General features: G+C 39.3%; 1 protein-coding gene across 1 annotated transcript in view; it reads right to left on the reverse strand.

Moving 5' to 3' along the window:
- LYRM4 (LYR motif containing 4) overlaps positions 1-23474 on the reverse strand; it is a 107262-nt gene that overhangs the window by 52127 nt on the left and 31661 nt on the right. The window contains exon 2 of the mRNA XM_086608976.1: positions 20236-20356. Within this exon, the coding sequence (XP_086465102.1) occupies positions 20236-20356 (121 nt within the window). The remainder of the gene's footprint in view (positions 1-20235; positions 20357-23474) is intronic.

Below are 23474 nucleotides of genomic sequence, written 5' to 3' on the forward strand. Positions count from 1 at the left end.
TCAAGCTTTTTGAAGTGTTTCAGGTCAGAAACATCATTTCATCTCAGGACCATTCTGCTTTAAAGTAGCTGCGTTGCATCTCTAGTGATGGAAATTAATTCCCTCTGGCAGCAGCAGGAAATATAAATTAAAATGTGTATATCAGAAGTAAAAAGCAATGAGCAGTTATTGATCAGGAGTGACCTCTCTCCACATGCCTGCATGCTGGCTGAGACAAAGTCCACACACCGCAGAAGTGATGGTTTTTATCACTGAAGTTCATCAAGTGTGCTGGCACTGCAGTATACATCCTACCAGCACGATATGACACGTGGCTAAGAGTAGACATCAAGAGCCATTTAAAAAAAAAAAAGGAAGAAGAAACAATGAGCAACAAGAAAGTAGGTGAAACATTTTGGCTGAAGATCATAACGATCTGTTGTGTTTCAATTACTGAAGCAGGCTTAGCACAGGTATGCAAGTAACACTATGCAATATCAAAACTGCCCATGTGCTGTGGGGTAGCCCTGATCAATTTTCCTCCCGTGGAAGTTGAAGGTGGTCAGAAAATAGCTGCGTGCGTTTCAGAACCGGAATCGCCTTTTGTGGGAAAATAACCAAAACTGGGGAAAATGGAGAAATACAGCTTTGCAAAGTTCAGCTCAAAGGCTGCAATATTAGAGCAGCTTTGAAGTGAGACACAGTTGCTGCTCCCAGGACGGACACGGTCTGCTGGTCAGATGAAATGAGCAATGTCCTTGAAGTGGGGATTAGAGTGGTATGGAGGTACCATGGCTCATCCCTGTTATCAGGGGCAAAGAACATCTGGTGGAGATAACTGTCTAATTGCCATCACGAAGATGGATTGCAACTGTGGCCTCAGGAAATCTTGTCCTTTAGTTGAACTTTGCTCATTATAATGTCATTATAATACCAAAACACATCTCCACCTCAAAAGCTACCCACCTCCGGGCTGCGACCACCCCTCACTGAGCAGGCGCCCTGAATTTCTTCTTGCCTATACCTTTAAATCGAAGTGAGAAAAGTTTACACCAATCCTAATAAAGGTATGTATGACTAAAGTCACTCAAGCTCCACCTGAAAGTCAAGAAATAGTATAAAATGGCGAAAGAGAAAGGGGATGTTAGGGAGAAGCTCCCATTGAAACGTCTGGAATCAGTTGACAGGCTGGACCTCTCTTCTCCCCCCATAGGGACGCCTATTGGGTAAGAGCTCTGTGTTATGCGCATTTACTAACATCTTGCAGCTATTTAGTATTATTATTGATCAGTTTTAGTTTTATATTATTCTAATCAAATCTGTTTTCGTAGTCAGTCACTATCACCAGCTATCTTCGAATCTGTATCCTGTCACGAGTATATGTAATAAAACTTGTCATACATAAATTAAGTTTCCAGAAACTTCAATAATTGACATAGAGGATATAAGGGATTTGTGCGGTGCCGCTGCCTGTGCTGTCCTCTATCGACACCATATCGTGTCGTAACGTGACACCTTTGTAAAACATTTTTTATTGCTCCTTGTTTCCAATCGATCAAACGTGGGCAAGAGGACATATCCCACTGTACATATGTTTGCTGAGCGTGCAAATAAGCAGCTGAATATCCATGCCAGTAATTTTCTTTTGTACAGCGACCTGCTTGTTTGGCAGCAGTGAATGCCACAGGCAGAGAACTGTAAATGTCTGCATGTGGCTGGAGATACACAAAAAATATTCTGCGTGTGACACCTTAGGTAAGAAATGTATTGTTCAACATATTCATCGATGACTTGGATGAGGGAATAAAGTGCATGGTCAGCAAGTTTGCTGATGACACTAAACTGGGAGGAGTGGCTGACACACCTGAAGGCTGTGCTGCCATTCAGAGAGACCTGGACAGGCTGGAGAGTTGGGTGGGGAGAAATTTCATGAAATACAACAAGGGCAAGTGTAGAGTCTTGCATTTGGGTAAGAATAACCCCATGTACCAGTACAAGTTGGGGACTGAACTGTTGGGGAGCAGCACAGAGGAAAGGGACCTGGGGGTCCTGGTGGACAGCAGGATGACCATGAGCCAGCAATGTGCCTTTGTGACCAAGAAGGCCAATGGCATCCCGGGGTGTATTAGAAGGGGTGTGGTTAGTAGGTCGAGAGAGGTTCTCCTCCCCCTCTACTCTGCTCTGGTGAGGCTGCATCTGGAATATTGTGTCCAGTTCTGGGCCCCTCACTTCAAGAAGGACAAGGATCTGCTTGAGACAGTCCAGCGCAGGGCCACAAAGATGATTAAGGGTGTGGAGCATCTCCCTTATGAGGAAAGGCTGAAGGAGCTGGGTCTCTTTAGCTTAGAGAAGAGGAAACTGAGGGGGGACCTCATGAATGTTTATAAATACGGAGTGACTGTCATGAGGATGGAGCCAGGCTCTTCTCACTGGCATCCAATGACAGGACAAGGGGAAATGGATATAAGCTGGAACATAGGAGGTTCCATTTAAACATGAGGAAGAACTTCTTCCCAGTAAGGGTAACAGAACACTGGAACAGGCTGCCCAGAGAGGTTGTGGGGTCTCCTTCTCTGGAGATGTTCAAAACCCACCTGGACGCGTTCTTGTGTGATCTAATCTAGGTGGTCCTGTTCAGGCAGGGGGACTGTACTAGATGATCCTTTGAGGTCCCTTCCAACCCCTGACATTCTGTGATTCTGTGAAATTCTGGGTCCCTGGGAAAGATAGAGTGCAAGGGGAATATGATGGATCAGGAGAGTGAAGATGGGTAAGTGTGAGGCCAGTTAGCATGCGGGAAGCCAGACTTGGATACCAGGCAGGAGCATTCAGCTATGGCCAGGCTGATCCTTTGAAACTGCAAAGGCCTACCAGTTATGCTGAGGAAGAGGAACACGAATTATTACTTTGTGTCCACAGTCAAGAAAAATATATTTAGCCCTACACTTAAAAGATTGGCCCATCCTCGCCTCAAAAAACTAATCATATGATCCAGTCACAATGTTTTAAAATACCACTTCATTTGTTAAAAAGGACCAGCCGTGATGTACACAGCTCCTAACATGCCACCACTACAAACAGAAACTCGACGTTTTAGACACCAGGTCTGATCAGAAAAAGGAGCAGGTTGCACCTGGAAACTCGCAGCTAGTGCCGCTCACGCAGAGCTGATACTGAAGCTGCACTGTAAGTCTCTCATAGTCACACGGAATTACACGGAGAACCCGGATTCTAGCACTTTGCCTTTGCATTTATTTACTGTACTGATCTACTTGCAATACATTAGTAACAGAGCTAACAGCAGCATGCTAAGCATAAATTTGTGTTCATAGAAGAAACATCACATTAACAATGCTGTTCTGAAAGTCACCTTGTAAAAGAAGATGTGGTACTAACCTTAACAAGTGCGGGACCTCAAATACTTGTGCCTCACTGTGATGAGCCGCAATTTGTCATTTCTTAAAGAAACATAAGGCAGTGGGTATTCAGTGTCTCTCCCCACACTCCTAAGAGAAACTCCTATATCTGCACATCTATTCCATAACCCCAAAAGCAGAGAGCCAAAATGAACTAAGCATTGTGTATTTAGGAACACCAACTTGTAAGAATTTAGAGGCTGAATCTAGTGCATGAAGGTTGGATGAGAATTAAGGAAAGCAAATCAAGCTCCCAATTATTCTGCAATAAGACAGGCTATGCTTTATTCCCTTTGTTGAAGTGACTCAGGAAAGCATTACTATAAAAACATGTTAAAATCAGAAGTAAAATAGCATTTAAAACAGCTTCACTTCCTGCTTAGGGTAGACCTGAGAGCAGGGGGAGCAAGCATGTAGGAAGAAGAGTGCTTGAAGAAAGAAATAAAAGCACAGTAGCTGGCACTTCTCTGCAATAATATTATCAGCCTGCTGAGAGCAATTACAATAGCACAGACAGCACTTGCTTTATTGTGACCTTATTGAATTAAATCGGAGGAAAAAACCTCAGAGATTCAGCAGGGAATTTATTAGAAAATTTTAATGCCAACTTAAATTTGGTCCAAAGGCCTCAATATTAAAGGTCATATCCATTACTATACGGTGGGAAACTTTGGATCTCTGTTACTATGTTCCATCCTTTCTCACTTTTGTTTTGTTTTGTAAGAGTAGGTCAGACTCTCCTCTCAGCTTCGCAGCAGTCTGCATTAGAGGTACAAGACTGCTATTTACATTTTAAAAAGCCTTAGCCAGCAAGTCAAATAAAGAACTCCAATCTTACTTTAAATGAAAGGCTGAAAACAAAACCCCAAATCAAGCAGCACTGACAAAACTGATACGCTACACAGCCGGATTTTACCACCTTATATGAATATATACAAAATGTGTAACCTGATCTTCACCGAATTGTCGGCCACGACTTCCAGATCAACTGTCATCATGACAGGAGAGTCAGGTATGATCTGACTACTGACTTGCACAGAATAGTAAAAGCTGTGTAGTGTTTTTAAAAGCTAAATTCTTAACTCTAGATCATTGCAAACCTTTGCAATTGGAAGTACCATCCCTGAAGTCTGATCAGCTCTGCTTCAAAGGCTCCTTGTTTGTATCTCAGCAAGCACAATGGTTGCAATGGTTACTGGATACTTCTTCACGTCCCATCGTTCCCCTACTCAGAGCTTTCAGCTTTACAATAGGACCTGTGCATGCTAAGCACCTGTGAAAAATATAAAGTGCACTGTGTAGCTCATGAATTACTCCCTGAAGGATGTATTCCCCATGGATTTGCAGGGTCAACCTCCCTTTAGCTGAAGATTTAGGAAAGAGATAGAAACATATATGGCCTGTACTTTAACAAAAGATGAAAAAGATGTCAAGTTTTACTTTTACACTGTATTGATTTTTGTCAAATATGAAACTGGGTAACAGTACCAGAGGGAAAAAGCTCATGTTCTCGAATGCTTATGTAATTTTGGAGCTTACATTCTAGTGACTTCCAGAGCACCTTGAGCTCTTAAGCGCCCGTATTAGTCAGCACAAACGTGCGAACGCAAGTCCGGATCCTCGCCATCAATCTGCTCAGGTGCTCTCTGAACGAAAGAGCCATCCTCTCTTTTCAGCCCATGAGAATATACGTTACGGATATTCATTACACTCCTTACTTTCTCAGTGGCCTCAGTATGCACTTGATCTACGATGTCTGAGGAAAGGAAAAAGGTTAAAAGACTAGTTTCCTGTGCCAGGCTCATTTAAGTTTCAAAATATATCCCACCTGATGACCCGGTAGCAGCAATTTCAGTCTTCCTCAAAAGTACTGGAAAACCTGGCAACTGAACTAGTTTAACATACCGTTTAGGCTATGCTGGCATTAAATATATTTTTGGAGGACAGTGCATGAAAATCATCTTTTCTGAACTTAATTCACACAAGATTCTACTTTCTTCATGCCAGCAGCCAAACTAAATTTAGTTTCATGTATGTCTCAGGCATCTTAGCAGGTTTGAAACCAGAAGGGCAAATACAATCGGAATGCCACTGAAAGATCACCACTTCTTAATGCCTAGTGTTCACACATCCATACGCTGACCCAAGCTGACCCTTGTAGACATGGATGCACAGGACCTCTGGCTCAGAACGTCCACAGCCGTGTCTGGGCTGACATGTCCCATCAGCAGCACCCCAGGACGCCTGCTTTTGAAACTAAATGTAACTTATTCACACAAGCACCCTACTGCAAAGCCCTCTACATGCAACATGAATGTACTTAATCTGCCATGCTAAAGAAAGTGTCGATAGTTTTGTCTTCTGAATTGCTTTACCCTTCACAAAGATTGATGACGCATCCTTGCTTTAACGCGATTTGATTTGGTAACCACTGTAATTTTGTTCCTTAGATAGCTGTGTCCCATCAGTCTTGTCTCGTTCAAAAAAGGAGGGAGAGGCTTAATTTATTACTTTTAACATTTGCAAGAAGTCAACAAAATGGCTGCTAGACTAATACTGAATCATTTAACGTTTTAATTTGTCTTTTCATACAAAAAGCTAGCTTTGATGTTAGAGTACAGACATCTTAGTTTTGTACACTGAAAACAAAATCTCTGGGTCTGATTTTTTTCTTTTTTTAAGGACCTGGGCAACACATTATTTCTTCAGTTAGTAAGATGAGGATAAGAATTACAGAAATAGAAATTCCAATCATGACACTGGATAGGATGGCATCAGGCATCATACTAGTGCTTAACTCACCTGTTTGCCCGTCATTTTTCTCTCATTCAAGTTCAAAGAAGTGAAATACAAACTACCAATCCCTTAACAATAGTTTTCTACTAACAGTATCTTATTTGAAATACAGAGAAATATATCATTTTAGAGTTCTAAGCTAGAGCACTATGTGGGGTTGGAGCCAGGATGGAGAACAAGAAAGGCAAGAGGAATAGGAATGCAGACATGTCTGATCTTGAATTGCTCAAATGACAGGCAACTTTGCTACCCGCATCAAGATTTGGACATTTAAATCAGTTCTTTTGTTTCCTAGGACTGAGACTCTGGTGAATTTTTTACTCTCCCCTTGAAAAGGGGGTTTGTTATTATCAGGTATATAAATATTCTTTTCCTGCTGTTGCAACTGATTAAAGAGGTTAGTCATATTCATTCTGTAGTTCTTCCAACTCCTCACCTGTTTTCTTTCCCAAAATAAGTATTTATTTTTCTAATCTCATTTTCAACTTAAGCAAATGGTGTATCTCTAAGTCTATGTAAAATACCATTTAATTCTACAGCATTTCAGATAACAACTAATTTAGTCAACAGTTCCTTCCACAAGTAGCATTGTAAAATTAGGCCCTTCACAGTAAGATATTAAAATAATTAATTTTAGATCATATTTGAGTTTAACAACAGTAATGACTTTCATCTAAATTTCTGTATGTATATGTATGTTTACTTGAAAAACTGCAGTTCACCTTCAGGATCTCAATTAAAAAGACAAGCAAAATTGTAAAACCCACAAATGGTTGCTTCCCTACTTCTCTCTTTTCCTATCCTGGTGTTCACACTGTTCTCACTTAACTAGAAAATAACAGCACTATGTTTTTCTTCACTGCTCATGAGGCAAGGTTTTTAATTCTTATATTGACTGCGGTGTGGCCCATAAAACACGGTAAGACTGATACAACACATGTGGTCAGCATCCTGACAGCTTTCTGTCCAAGTAGATTTTCTTCTCCAGTCTACTGCTACTAGAATCTAAAGAGGACCGAGAAAAGAGCTAGGCAGATGATAAAGGGATACCTACTGAGATAGCCAGTGCTTTAAGATTTGGAATATCATGCTTTAATTTCTATTGTAAGCATATTTTGGGCAAATAATTTAGTTCCCTATGCATCAAAGTCTTTAAATACATGCTTAAATCCAAACAGAAATAGCCTCCTTCATTTTCACCTCAATATCTTAAGGACAAGCACACGGTGAAGTGCACAGCTAAAATCAGGGTGCCTTGATCTGCCAGAGCTCACTGCTACTTCTTGGCAGAACTACTACAAAGAGTAGTTCTCTTTGCCCTCTGCCTTGCCTGTACAGCCGAGAGAAGGAAAACAGTCCCAGCCCTGATAAGTCTCTTGGGGTGGCACAACAAATGTACGTGTACTGTCATACTCACAAAATTATTAGTAATAAAACTAGCACTTTGAAAAGACTTACTTCCTTTTTTTTTTTTACTCATAAAGGACATCATACATGTGGTAAAGGTATTTTACTGTCAACGGGTTAGTTCTTCAGTATTATTTTACAGCACAACTTTGCACACTAATTTTTTCCTCCTCTTCCCCCATGAGCATATATACAAATAATTTAAAAGTAATTTACAACACGTCAAACTGCTTAAGGAGACTCTTAAAAATCTAATGCATGAAGTTAACCATCGGCATGATTTATTATTGAAGTTCCACTGTTATAACTTGACAATTAAGAAATATTGATGAATGTAAACACATTATTGATGTCAATTAAAAAGCACAAGATTGATTAACCTCCCAGAGGTATACTAGCACAAGCAGTTAGAGAGTAATCACCTCCAATAAGTATTCACTACTGACAAATGTGCATAGAAATTAGACTGCTGTGAGACAAAACGTACTTTCAATTAAAATTAAGATCATTGGAACACACAACCAAAGCATTGGGTCAACAACAAAATCAACGGAATTACAAACAAGATCTGTATTAATGTGAAAGGCTAAGTGATTAGGGCACATAATGCTCTCATTAACCATACACTCAGATGAAAATATGGTTAAAAATTACCAAAGCAACTGCTCAGCAAGTGAATTACACTCATAGGAGAAAGACTATGAACTATGAAAGTATTATTTAGCCACTATGCTGCAATAGTCTTAACTGCCCAGATGAGGGACAAGACCTTGTTTACAGGATAAAGAGCAGATCTTTGTTTCAAAGTATGTCTTTATCTACATTCTACAGGTGACCAAATTATAAAGGTGAACTAGAAACTCTGCTTAGTAACAGTTCACATCCCGCAAAGCAAGCAGCCCAGGAAGGACGTTCAGGCAGTCCATACCTTGAAGAGGGGAAGCACACATCTGACATGTCCCAGAGAGAATAACACCAGGAACCAGTCAATTTGTGATTTAAATGTGACTGGAAGAGTTTGGGCTCTTTTTTTCTTCTTCTTTTTACTTGCTTTTGGAATTAATGTACTGGCATAATGCCTGTCACCAAGATGAAGGGCACTGCAGCTATAGCTTTTAATGGCCAAAAAAACCCCAGGCTTACCTCAGAAAGTACAGAGCTAAAGACAGCAGCAATGCACCAGTACCAAGGAGACTGCGTAAACACTAATTAAACTTCTCTCTACGCTCTTGTCTAGAAAACAGTTTTTCCTGCTTAAACTTCCAAGGGCTGTACCAGACATGCCAATATTGATTGGAGTCTAGCAACTTTTTTCCCTAAAGCTTGGCCTTCATCACAGCTTCACAGATCAAACACATTTCCCTCAAATACAAGCAGCTTACTACAGACACTAGACAGAATCCAAACTACTGCAAAACAAGACAAAATTGAAACATAACACATCAATGATAAAGCTTCTTTATTTGAAAGAACTTTCTGTGAAGGCCACATATATGTTTAAGTTTATTGTCAAAATAAAACTAAATCACTGTGAATTTACCTGGCTGTAAACTCAGTCAAATGGTCTTAGTGCCAGAGATCATGTTTGGTGCTATGCTAAACCACAGGGGTGAAATTCAAAGGACCCCCAGAAGATTATAATACATGCAGTCACACCAGACACAGAGAACCGTGAAGAAGGCCTCTTTTTTCTTTCTTTTTTTTCCAGATTTTTATTAAATGATAGTTAATGTTGGTGGGGTTTCTACACAGATTTCATTTTGACAACCAATTTTAAAATAAGAAAACAACTGGCACCTTTGCAACTGGGATAATGGAAGAGTTTTAGTGACTAAACCAACAGAACAACCATGAAGATAATAAGATGAGGACATAAAAAGTGCTTGTGAAGCCGGATTCTTGGAGCAAATGGGACAAACAGGGTCTTTGCAGCTGGCCTTATGCTGAGAATGAAGATGAGAATAAATTCTTTAGACTTGACAAACTATCTTTGGAGGAAATAAAAAAACGCATCTGATTTAGAGTGGCAGGGGAAGATTTTACATACTGTATTTTCAATGTGCTGAGGGGAGAAACATGGCCATCTGAGAGGTCAGAAAAGAATGCAAGTAGCTTAAAGAGAAGCTAAAACACTCCCTCGTCCCTTCATTAGCTGTAAAGGGAAAACCTGTTATGGTAATATGCTGAGAGACTCATGACTGAGTATAGCGGGAAAAAGTGTCATTAAAAAAAAACATTTTACCACAGCTACAGGACTAGGTGACTTGTCGGACAGGGAGGGCATCAACACGAACATCATCATCAAGAATTACAGACTGCAGTTCAAGGGCAGCAGAACACAGTCCTGGGGATCTGAGGCACTAGACAAACATGCCAAAGCTCCTCCTGGAGGGAGGTGTACCTGCTCAGTTGTGATGCCATTGAATCTGACATTGTCTCCTTTCAATAAGCAGTACGAAACCAGGAAGGAAAGTTTTCTTAGCAAGGAAAGCAAAATAAAACAACAACAGATCAAAAAGCAACCAACAAACTGTGGGAGATAAAACCAGAGATCACTGTTGTTAAAACAGCACTGTTGTCTCTCTTACTTTTTCAGAAGTCCTCAAAACAGCAATCTCTTTCATTCCCTCAAGGTCTAGCTGTACTTAAAACTGGTTTACCCCATGATAACACCACTGAAAGGAACACTCAGGAGAGATCTATGTTCTGACGTGAACGTAAGTCACAATGCATATGCAAGGCTTTTACAAGGTTATACGTTTCATAAATAACACACAAAACTGCCATACTTCTCTTTTTCCTATTCAGTAAATAAGAGATCCTCCACAAATGTTCTGCTCTGCAAGGAAGACAGAAAGTTGCTCAAAGGTTAATATACTTTAACGCTAGAAACTCAACCTTGAAACCCTCCCTCAAGTGGCACCACTACAAACCAGACTGGCAGGCATCAACTCAGGATGGCGCAGTCAGATTAGAAACACGGCAGAAGACGTTTGAGCTGTGATGAAAACCACCAGCACTTATTTCTACCTTCCTTCCCTTGGCAATATTTTATATTTATACTATGACACTCGCACTTGCTGGTACTCACCTCATTTGGAAGAGGCCCCCTCGAAGTTTTGTTGCAACAGCCACCTCTATGAACCGTATTCCCTTACACACTGGGCAGAAGCCCTTGAGACACCAAACGCAGGAAAGCAGAAAGCATGAAGGGAGGAGTGGCAGATGAACACATCTCCCTGAAAACGTGAGCTTTCCTTGCTTCTGGAGTTTTCTTCAGCATAGACTGGTTCAATCACGGCTGCTAACCGTTTCAAGAAGCCACTGACCAGTCAGGCTGATGAAACTTAACTCTTTTCCATGTGGAAGTTTACACCTAGCATTTACTTGATCGGATGTGACATACTGCCACGCCAAATAGCTCACTAGAAAGTAGGTCCTTCTCCTGTCCTTCAGACACCTCTCCTCTGTGCATAACATCAGATGCTCAGAGCTCTGGATGCATTATATAACTACTTATTATTTATCATAAGGCTCCAACCTCACTGGATTAGCCACTAAATAGATGTAACAAAAATAATGACAGCTCTTTATGACAGATAATTAAAGTATTTTAAAAGCAGCTGCCAACACTCAACAGTCTATTTTTTTTTAGGAAAGGTTACTGCATACATCAAATGCTGCGTTTTACATTAAGACTCATAGATCAGAAAGACAAAGCCTCGTTCTACCTCTGAATTGCCTTTGCTTGTAGCTTAAAGGTTACTTTCAATGCAGGGTCTACTTTGGTATTTAATATTGCAGGCACAACCTGCCACTTGCAATTTAGTCAGCAGGGCAAACAACAGCAAATCACTTGTGAAAATACAATCTTGCTCTCCATCAGGAGAGTTAAATGAATGCCTAAGGAGTAACACCACTCTGGAGACCCACACAGGTGTAACCTGGAGAGCAACGCCACCTGAAGATGGGCAAGATGTCTGTTACACTTTCTGTGCATTCAGATGCCGGAAATTAAGCTGATATGACAGCTCTGGGCTTTTGGCATCTGTTACAATATTGCATATTTCCAAAGCTACCCCACATGCAAGACGAAAAAGCTATTTGAAAAGGTTGGCTGAAGGGGTGCTCGCTGCTAACATGTCCTTTGAAAGGCCAAGTTCTGATTCACCTGAGTTTCTGTTCAAACTTGCCAAACCTTTTTCAAAGTCACTCCTATTGCATCTTTTCCTTTGTTCCTCCTCCCATTTTTACCCCCAAAACCTTATGGATATTTACTGGACATAAGACATACTGGACATGTTTACTGGACATGCTTTTACTGTCATACCAACCCCGTATAGCTCTGAATTTAATGCCTCCTCATTTCAATTTTAATTTCAAGCTTTATCTCATTTAATAAAAGACGGGTATCACCCATTCTACGTTATACCTTCCTTCACCTGTGTGAAGGATCTCACAGAAGAGAAGCATCTCTGTCTCTTTCCAAGTAAACAGCACTGAAAATTAACATATTTTAATAATTTCTGTTGCTTTCTTAATTGTGTTCTTCCTTGTAGGCTACTGTTATAAAAGAATAAATACACAAATGCATATTTCTAGAGTTATGTTTTCAAATCACACCAAAAGGAAGTGCAACTTGAACATAACAAATAGGATTTAAATGACCTTGAGGAACAAAAATATCTGAAGATATCACCCCAAAGAGCTTTGGAATTAAAAAAAAAAAAAAAATCCACAGAAAAATCCCCTCAATGTCTTCTAAAAACCAAAGTCCGCTGATTTAAATTCAGTGTTTGGCTTTGCCACAAGCTTCCAGTATAATTTTAGTAACGTAGGAACCAATCAAGTGAGAACTTATGATCTGCTAAAGCAATTAAAACCTGACTACCAGTATTGCAACAGGCTAGGAGCAAGAGAAGTGCAAGAGGCTCATGCCAACCATTTGCTAAATTCTAGATGCCATTGCAAGTATTTAGAAGAGTACAGATGCTTGATTACCTTCAAAACCTGACAACTTGTGCAGTGACTTGATAGAACTGTTTAATAGAACCTTCGTCCATTTTTTGATTATGCCATTCACCTCCTGCTCTTCTTCTGTGAATGAGGCATTTGAAAGCTCTTTTCTGCTTCTACACCTGCTTAAACAAACTAAATGGCTTGAGAGGTAAGAATAGTTCTCTCTGTGCATAATGTTGGCTCTATTCCGGCTGGAATGTCTAGGTGTAACTGTAATAAATAGAAATATATGACACTAGTAAAAAAGCAGCAGACTTCCAAGGACACTCCTCTTAGATAAGAACCAGAAGTCTATAATTTTTTTGTAGAAAAATAGGTATTTGCCCTTGTGAAGTTGGGAAAAAAAAATAAAATTCAAGTAGCTTCTCAAGAAAAGCAGTAAATTAATTTGTAATTTTAAAACTTCCTTGCAGTGTCAAATTTATTAAGAGGAAACCATATTAGAGCTCCAACATAACTGGCTGTCAGCAGGAAAATGTAACTTGCTAATATCATATACATTCCTGAACAGTAGTGTGGGTGCTGCACCCTGTGCTCAGAGTGCTTAAAGAGCTTTTCCAGCTAATCTTTCCTCTTGGCTTCAAAACTGCTGCTCACATAATCAAATAGATTATACAGTATCTTGCAACTTTCTTACAGATTCATAAAAATTAGACGGAAATACAACTAGAAGCCTGAAACTAAAACTAGTAATGAGAATTTTCATAATGAACCTTCTCCTGCTAAGGCATCCAGCCTACAGTGCTTTGCAGTATAAGCACAAGTTTCTTCAGATACACAGAATATTTCTTGAAGGTTGAGAAGTTCCTTGGGACAGTCAATTCCAAAGTCACTCACACTGTGTAAATTGGTACCAGTCCCCTGAATGTTCAACAACATGCGTTCAGTCCAGAAATACATACACCTTGGCATTTACTAACTCACCTGCTATTGCTGCAAATCAACCACAGGACCAGTAGAATGAACTATGGAAAACAATGGGACTATTTGCTGACAAAACCACAAAGGATGAGCAACAAAATACAAAGCAGGTTAAGTAAACTAAGGTACTTCTACATTTTATTTTTCAGAGTAACTAGAATTGAAATGGCTTGTCTTGCTAATATTTATTAAATATGCCCTAATATTTATACTATTTTGATTAAAAGAAATACGCTTCCTTATGCTGTGGCTGTATTATTACCAGTTCATATTATTATGAGTGCTATATTAGTACATTCATCCAGTATAATTTCCACTTCCATTCAACTGTTACTTGAGTCTATGATATTGCTAAGATGAGATACTGCTAATGAACACCTCAAGAAGGTGCAGTACTTGGCCACATGCAGCTGCACTGGCGATGTGGCTTGCTGAAAAAAGAAGATGTAGCAGAACTGTTCAACTGTTCTTTTTTTACACAAATTTCAAAACAAGAGGATACTAATAATTTTTACTAGAAATGGCAAATATGGAGGAACACAAGAATATGAGACTGAAATCTTACAGTAAGTATGACGCAGGCTTTTATCAAGGCATAGTCATGAAGCACTTCATTAGAAGAAGTGGAGCTAAAGTTACTATAATCAATGACTATTGCAAGGAATAGAATGTACTTACAACATGCTGCAAACATGAAAAATTCTGCAACTACTCAATATTTATCATTATCAGTGGAACCTTTTTAATAGAGTTCTCGTACTTCAAAACCATGTTACTTGATTCTTGCACATAGCTGAAGGGAACAGCAAGAGAGGTCAAGCCTGAGGAAGAACAACTGAAATTTATGAAAAAGAAAAGTCCATCTGTTCCCTTAGAAAACGCTGATGACCAGCCAGCTGTGGAGGAAGCAGATCCACAAGTCATAGAATCATAGAATCACAGAATGGTTTGGGTTGGAAGGGACCTCAAAGATCACCTAGTTCCAACCCCCCTGCCATGGGCAGGGAAACCCTCCACTACACCAGGTTGCTCAAAGCCTCATCCAACCTGGCCTTGAACACTTCCAGGGATGGGGCATCTCCAACGTCTATGGGCAACCTGTTCCAGTGCCTCACCACGCTCTGAGTGAAAAAATTCTGCCTTATATCCAATCTAAATCTCCCCTCTTTCAGTTTAAAGCCATTGCCCCTTGTCCTATCACTTCATGCTCTTGTAAAAAGTCCCTCTCCAGCTTTCCTGTAGGCCCCCTTTAGGTACTGGAAGGATGCAATAAGATCACCTCGGAGCCTTCTCTTCTCCAGGATGAACAGCCCCAACTCTCTCAGCCTGTCTCCTTAGCAGAGGTGCTCCAGCCCTCGGATCATCTTCGTGGCCCTCCTCTGGACCTGCTCCAGCAGCTCCATGTCCTTCTTGTGTTGGGGGCTCCAGAGCTGAACACAGTATTCCAGGTGGGGTCTCACGAGAGCAGAGCAGAGGGGCAGAATCACCTCCCTTGACCTGCTGGCCACGCTGCTTTGGATGCAGCCCAGGATACGGCTGGCTGTCCTGACTGTCTAACTGCTTATGGTACACCTCTTGTCTCCCTACTCAAGGTTTGTGCAAACCACGATTCTCATCAGTTTGGATTACTTAAACGGACAAACAAAGGCTGTGAAATATCCAAACTGTTTTACTGAAGAGTACTGTAGTTGTATGATGTCAAAACCAGTACAATTGATACTAAAGCCTTCAGAGCTGCCAGGAAAATCAAAATAATCCTTAGGTGGACAACAAGATGACTGGTGGCTTCCAGCTACAATCTAAAACTGAGGAGAAAGTACTGTGGAGGAATACATAAGAATGAGATGTCCTATAAATTAAAACAGGGATTTAATCCAGAGCACAGGTCTAATATAACTATTGAATTTTACTTCTATATTTCAATTCAAAACTGGACAGCATGCCACAGAGAAAACTAGCGAATACTTCAAAACACTCAGTATTATCCTGTCTTCAAAGTGGCTTCTATGAATCTTGAGTCTCAGCAACAGCAGTAACATTTCAGGACAACTTCTCCTACTGCTGACGTATTCCAATAGCGATGGAAACTCGCAAATGAAGTCATATTAGCGTAGCTGGGAGTGGCTGTTACAATAATCCTCAAAGGACCTCAAAGATGTAGCCCTAAAACTTCCTAAAACTTCCTATTTCAAACTTACCTGTGACAATGCATTTCTCACAATGCCTTTCTTTACAGGGAAGACACCACGAATTTTGCTGTTTACTCAGAAAACACACACACACAAATTCTTCACAAACAGTGTTAAGAAAAGAATCAGAGTTGTTCCTTCCTTTAGCCAGGCTATTTTTAAATCAAAACCAACAACAAGCAAAGGAGGACTAAGGCAGAGATTAATGTTGCTCCACGCTTTTCAGCTTTATAATGCTACTTTTATAACATTCAAGCAAATTGTACAGTGACTGACATGAACAAAATGACAGTAATCTGTCACTATTTCACATTTCCCACTAGGCTGATTCAAATAGTTATTTATGAACCTTACACTTCAATGGTCACTTTGATGACTAAACCATAAATTAGAATGTAAAGTGAATATAAATTTGATTTTAGAGTAACAATAAATTGTCAGCAAAGTGGGATATTATTTAATTTCTATCGACACGCTATGAAAAAGTCAGCAATACCAAGATGTGCTACATCATAATAAACCCCAAACTTGGCAAAAAAACGTATGCTACATCTCATGTTTGCTTCAGTGCCTCTGCATTTAAGAATAAAAGCACTTTATATTATGCTTGGTTAGTTTTAAATATAAAGTCTTAATAATGTCAGATGACTTCATTACCTAGATCTTCAATTAAACAGGGAGCAGGAATGATTTTCTTCCTGCAGAGCATAATTAAATTTGACAGCAAGCAAATATTAATACGAATTTAGATGCTAAGGTTTTTAATAGTCCTGATGAAAAGCTTACTTTTAAGACAGCGTTGTTATTTTTTCAGTATTTATCTCTTGCTTTACAGCTGGAAGTGAGATGACACTAAACTATAATAGAAATTCTGCAAAGAACAACAGTTCTCAATTTTTTAGCAAAATTTTTCTTTTAGTGGGGAGAGGGGAGGAAATTACTTAGGAAAAAATAATCCTTATTACCCAAACATTAAGTCTCGCAGGGACTCATGTCTCAAAAATTATCTTGATAAACTAATTTTCTTTTATCAGATTATTTTCTGTTAAAAAGTTCCATTGCCTATTATGTTACTATGTATGTTACTATCTGTTACTACTATAGACATGTAAGATAAATACATACACCCTTCCAAAACTGAATGCAGCATGATTATACTTTGTCTGGAAAATTTCTAGAAGTGTGACGTATAAGAGATACTTCAACGTAAGTTTCAGTTTTAGCAGCGTAAAAATGGGAAGTTGTGTCAGACTCTCTTTAATATTCCTTACTTTTCAAGTATATTTTTCCTGAAAGTCTTACAAGGAATGATAGGAAAATGTGATCGAATTTAAAACTACTTTAGCTTTAGCAGATTGGTTTCCCATGTGGGAGAAACCCCTTAAATAGCTGAGATTTGAAACAATAAACAAACAAGCAAAACCCTGCAACTTTGGCAATAACTGAGGACATTCTGCATTATTCTGGTGTGTCCCAGTGACAAAGATACCATCCAAGTAAGAAACACATAACAGAAAGACAGGTACTTAATGTCATTTACTTGATGCTAGTTTGATTCTAATATATTTAAGGTGTTTGTACTAAACGCTAGTTTTCTATGTCTGCAAAACTAAAGCATATGTGCAGAGATTTTCATATTCTGAAAATTCAAGCAGTGCTATTCCAGGGAGCTAGAACCCTACATGTCCTTTTTGCTTCTGAACATCTTCCCAGCTGAAGAATTCACACCTACATATAAAACATTTTAAACCAAGATTCTTGTATTATGTGGTAGAGCGAGATGTGGCTCTCAATGACTTCTCCCAATATTGAGTCAAGAAAGATTTCTTATATTTTTTTTTTTTCCCTTACTACCAAGTAGCAAAATGGAAAAAAAAAAAGTAGCAGATTAAAATGGTTCTGCTGATATAATGAAAAAAGCAGAATCCATGCTAAGAGAAAATAACAAATGTTGTCCAACCTTTTATTGCTGTCATGTTCTCGAATGAAGAATTAAACACACAACATTTTTACCAGTGCAAAATACAGGCTGGTACATGAAAGAGTTACCTATTGTCCACGTCCAGGTTTCTTGGAGATACTTGTGTGCACACAGGCACACGTATGTGTTTATGTTTGATTTTTGTTTATGTGTTCACTAGCAGCCTATGAATGCACAATGTCCTTAAGCCCAACTACACCTTCACAAAAGACAGCGAGTGGGTACACCAGTCAGAGATCGATCAGCCTGCCTGCTTTTCCTACTCCTTCCAAGGCAGCTGAAGGACCTATCTGACGCTGAGGGACAATCTTTAGGCTAAAACAAAACTTCATAAAAGGTGCAAGACAAGACCCACACGCTAGAAGGCAAAAAGTACGTCTTGTCAAGAGTTTGTTTTAGAGAAATGGTATCTTTTTCTCAGGGTCTACAGTAACAAGGTAATCTGGGTGTTCACAGGACTCAGACAGGAGGGAGGAATTTTATTTTAAAATCCATCCCAGACCTACTGTGGCTCAGACAAGCCCGTGGAACCATGTTTTGTCAAAAGAAAGGCTGGAAAGCTTTTATTTTAGCAAGACTTACCCACCATCTGACTTTGAACTGCCTTTTGTTATTTAGGCTCATAGAACAAGTGAGAGCCAAACCCTACCCACACCAAGTCAGGGTACCCTGAACATTAAGGTACTACAAATCAGGGTCCTCATTTCACCATCCCAGATACGTATCTATAAAGCAGGAATAATACTTCCCCATCCATTTCGAGTGCTTTGATACCTTGAAATTGAACTCTTTTCAGAAAAAGGAAGTACTTGCTATGATAAGAGTTGTGCCAAGCAGATCCTAGCTAAGATATTTTAAAACAAAAATAAATTTAATACAGTTCAGTCATCCATTTCAAGGCAAAACAGTTATTGTGGTAGCTTCACTAATGTTTTCCTGATTTATCAAAGATATAATGTTTACATTCTTACTCATAACCATCACAGAGTGTTTTCTGACACACTGAAAGGAATTTATCTTAGCACAATCTAGAAGAGAATTTCTGTAGCATTTTGCTATGGGAGATCCCCCGTCCACAAATTGTTACTTCTTTGATGCAGATTTCTCCAAGTGCATTCTTATCTTTTGCCACCCCCCTGTGACAGAGGCACTCCTCCTGTCTGAAGTAACTCAACAAATTTACTGATTAGAACTCAATAAACTACTAGCTCAGATCTGTCTGAGTGATCTCTGACTCTTCTCCTGTGACACTTCCTCTGTCATTGTCTTCTCCAGCCTCTAAGACTTTCCTGGAGAATATTGGATATCAAGGCTCTCCAAAATAAAACCTCGAAAAGAAGAGCTGAAAATGATACGCATCACCTACAGATATGAGAAAAAACACCCCAACACTTAAATATAATTGCATTGAATCAATCCAATCTGAATTGCTTCTTCGAGAAACACTTTGAAAATACAAAAATAGCAGTGTTTGGGTTAAAAAAAGACAGCAAAGCTATGGTAGCATAAACCAACACCTGTTCCTGGCAGAAGAAATTCCAAAGAAATAATTTAACTTGCACCAAAATATTCATACTTAATTGCCTAATCAAAGGGCCCTGAAATTAGATTCCAGCTAACTGACCTGCTGGTTGTGAAAAGATTCATGTTGAAACAGACCACGGAGGAACAGGTGCACATATTCATTCAATATTTAATAAAAGTACTTCAGAGCTCTGACCAGAGTCAGTTAAGTGCAGATTTTGCAAGCAGGGACAGCTTAAATATTGCAAATGCCCTTAGAGATTTCAGGTGTAGAAGCTTGCTTTCTTCAAATTTCCAGTGGTCATTGTAGATAGACAGTGGGTATGTAGGAGAAGTAATAAAGTATCTAAAATTCAACGAAGTCTAGTTCACTTCTGAACAATGTGGTACCCAGTGGAAGGAACAGAGATGCTACAAATGCTCCTCAGACAAAGTCAGAGCAAAATATTGCTGGTGACTCAACTTTTCCCTAAGAAAAATCTATCACCCTGCTTGGTCACATTTAGCCAGCAGTTACCTAACTCACTTTAGGATTTTTTTGTTCTCCTACTGTTCTAACACTGTATCTGGAGGTGGGGAAAAACAAACACAGACGGCAAGACTATTTGGAGTGAGCGTCACAGCCACTCTTCTAAACCTATGGTGGAAGGAGGAAAGCGTGAGGAAAGGGATCTAATACACACAAGCTAGAGGAAACAGATGCAAAGGAAAATTAGGGCAGAACAGAGAAGCAGAGTGAAGAGAGAGTGAAACAAACAGCAGAAAGGGTAACAGAAGAGCATACAAACTTTTGACAGCAAGGCCCGCTCCGGTTACCTAAATCCCCCATTGCAACCATCGTGGATAAATGGATGTTTCTCACCCTCTCGAACTCAGATATACAAAAACTACTGTTCATCCAGATATGTTTTGAGCAAGGATCTATTTTTTCCATCTGTAATGGCACAAGACAGTTTACTGAGAAGCGTACGACTCTTAGATAAAATGAGAGAAACAAACATACCTGCCGATGAATAACCTCTAGGTTTGCTTTGGCTTTATTCACTAGTTCTTCTATTTTTTCAGAATCCTTTATATTCTTGTTTTCTCTGAAAGCATCTCTTATCCTTCTGATGGCATACGTTCTAAACATAAACAGTAAGAAAACATGTATTCATAGATGTGCCACAGTTTATGACATTTCAACATTCAATATGCTGAATGTTTTTTATAAGTACATATACACACATAGATATTTTGCCCAGTTTTATATATGTATCTTTTTATTCAGGGTCTTGCATTGCCTGATTTGAAACAGTGACCAGAATCTTTAATTAAAAAAGTGGTTTTACTGAACTCTATTGTCGTATTTCACATATGAGTCCAGCCCCTAGTGCTTGTTATTGCTGTAAACATACTGTTGGATGCCTGGCCTGGGTACTGCAAAGCTCAAGAACATAAAAAAAGTTAAGAACCAAAAAATCACCCACTAAATGCTTTTTGAATCAGTGCAACTATTCTTTTTCTGCATACTCTAAAGATCATTGGTACCAATGCTAACCATTAAATAAATAATACATTATTAGTAGTTCTTATTTCGTAATCTGGCAGTGAACAAAGACAGACTGATGGACCAACCATATAAAAAAGCGTTCCTTCGCCATCACCCCTTTACTCTCCTGACAAAGCTTATTGCACCTTTTAGTCCAATACCTCCTCATCCATTTCCTCACTAAGAAGCAATAACAGGACACAGTGAGGAAGTAGGAAGAGGTTACAACATCTGCTTTCAGAAAGAAATGTCCAAAGCTGCAGTCATCTCCAAATCTCTCCCCTTTCCTTTAAAGTCAATAAAGAACTTTTATGCAGTCTGCAGCGTACTGCTCAATAAAAAATAGGGCCAATTTCAATATTAAAATTTTCATACTGAGCAGTAGATACGTTCATTACATGCATGCTTAGGGAGGGGAAGGAGAAATGGCAGTAAACTGATCCTGCTTAGCTATCTTGATAATGCCCCACTTCTCCACCACCACATCACATCAGTATCAATTTTACTACAGAAAGTAAAACGCTATGTGTGGCGCTGGAAGGAAGAAAAAAGGCTGCTGCAGACACCACAAATGGTGTAATATTTCAACAACCGCTTTCAATCTTGTATAAAAGTGAAACACGAGACACCAAATTGTCTGAAACACGATCATAAAAAAACCCAAAGACGATGTGGAAAAATAAAAATACTGGGGGAGGGGATGGAGGAGGGGAGAGGGAGAAGAGGAAAGACGAACAGCCAGCGGTGCTCCGTACCATTAGGTGGTGCTGCCCAGCTCCTAATGCAGCCTCCACCAGCCAAGCGGCATATTTGCCCTTTAAGCTCATAAATAATACATTTCAATCACAGGGATCAGGATGGTTATGGAGTGCCACCCTGCTGCAGCACACCGGCAGATGGTGCGTGCTTTTAATTAGGGCCTGTTCACCTCTAATGTGGCACTGGGGTGCGTGAGTGAGTGAGTGTGTGTTTGTATGTGTGAAGTTAATAGAATGTATTAAATATGGAAGCTCATTCTCATCTGCAGCTGTTGTCCTAGCAAGATTTGAAGGGGAAGCTGCTTATTTCTTTTCTGGAAAAGAAACAACCTCAAATCATTAAGAGGTAGTGTCATTCTGTTGCTTAATAATGGATGGATTTCAAATCACCCCATATACATATGTAGGTTAAACTGTGCAGAAACGTGATATTTTCTGCAAGAAAGGTAAGGTTTCCAAAGGATACAAAGATCTAATATATATTTTTAGCTTAAAAGAAAAAACAACAAGAACAACAACAAGCAAGTATCCATTACCAGATACAAGTCTTTCAAAATGCTATACAAATGAGTAAATGCTATCTACATAAGAAAGACAGATGAGACTAAAACAAATTCTTGTTCAGTATAACACCTACAGACTGTTTTTTTTTTATTTTGTACATATGGTGCATTAATTGTTCCATTTTCTCCCTCTTCTTCTCATTACATCCAACAGTTGTTGAGACAGAAAAGATATGTACTTCGAAAACATAATCAAATCAGTTTTTATCTATAGTTAGTTGCAATGTTTTCTCCTTTTACAATTTCTTTAAACCCTTATGAGTGTTAACACCCAAATGAAGTTATTTTACATAGGCTTTAACACAACACAACAGCTAAACCAATACATTTCCAGTATTCTCTAAACACACTTCAAAGACTAACTGTATATCCTGGTGTTGCTCTTTACTAAGGTTACATTAAAATTCAATGTATCACTTAAAATAAGGATAAGCTGAACTCAAAGAGCAAACCCAATACTATAATGACTGTAAAACATCCTTTCTTCCTCACTGAGAGGTGCCAGGGGAACATTTCATCAACATTCAAATTCTTTCAAAATGATGTAAAAGGTGTTAAGTCAAGATATAAACAAGCTGGCAGTTTAGGGGTTTTATTTTTTGTTTGCTTTTTTTTTGAACAACAGCTTTTTATATGAAACAACAGTTGTAGGCAGTGTCAATTCCAAACTTCAATACTCTCTATGTTTCAACAGTTTCTAAACTGGGCATGTATTAAAAGCTAGTACTAACATCAGGGCTGCGATGTTGCTGCAAGCCCATGAACAACCGAGCTCTTTTGAAAGCACAGTAACGTGTGTAGCAACGTGTACTAAAGATACACATGCTATGAGAAGATTCAGATGTATATCTGTTGGGTTTTTTTCAAAGAGCAGTCCTCCAAAGATCTTCTGGTTGATGAACAGTCTGTTCATTAGCTGATCAGCTAATCTAATGGTGTGTCTTTTCAGTTCAATAAGCATAAACACCAAAACCGATCATGTACCATTGGAAAGCACAGCTCAAACGCCAGTGGCAGAGAATGTATGGCTATCTTCATAAAACTTTACAACTCTGATCTAAAAAAAGCACTCTCTGAAGACAGAGTGACAGATGAAATGCATACCAGTGAGAGACATGGTTGCTGTACCTTATGGATGATGATTTACCTAAGCTGGCACAAAGGAACTGCGGGCATACAGCATTGCAACCAGTTTAAGCCAATGTGAGTGAAGGGGAGCTGCTGCAATTTTGCCACCCTCCCTGGTAGGCACAAGCCTCCTTTGGAGCAGCACAGCCAGTCTGATATTTGGCCCTGAAGTGCGCCAGTCCATCTTGGAAACCTGACAGAAGGCCAATCTACTGAAAGAGTGAACTTTTTTTTTTTTTTTTTTTTTTTTTTTTTCTGGATT

Source organism: Tauraco erythrolophus, chromosome 3 (genome assembly GCF_009769465.1).
Source record: "Tauraco erythrolophus isolate bTauEry1 chromosome 3, bTauEry1.pri, whole genome shotgun sequence".
Lineage (NCBI taxonomy): Eukaryota > Metazoa > Chordata > Aves > Musophagiformes > Musophagidae > Tauraco > Tauraco erythrolophus.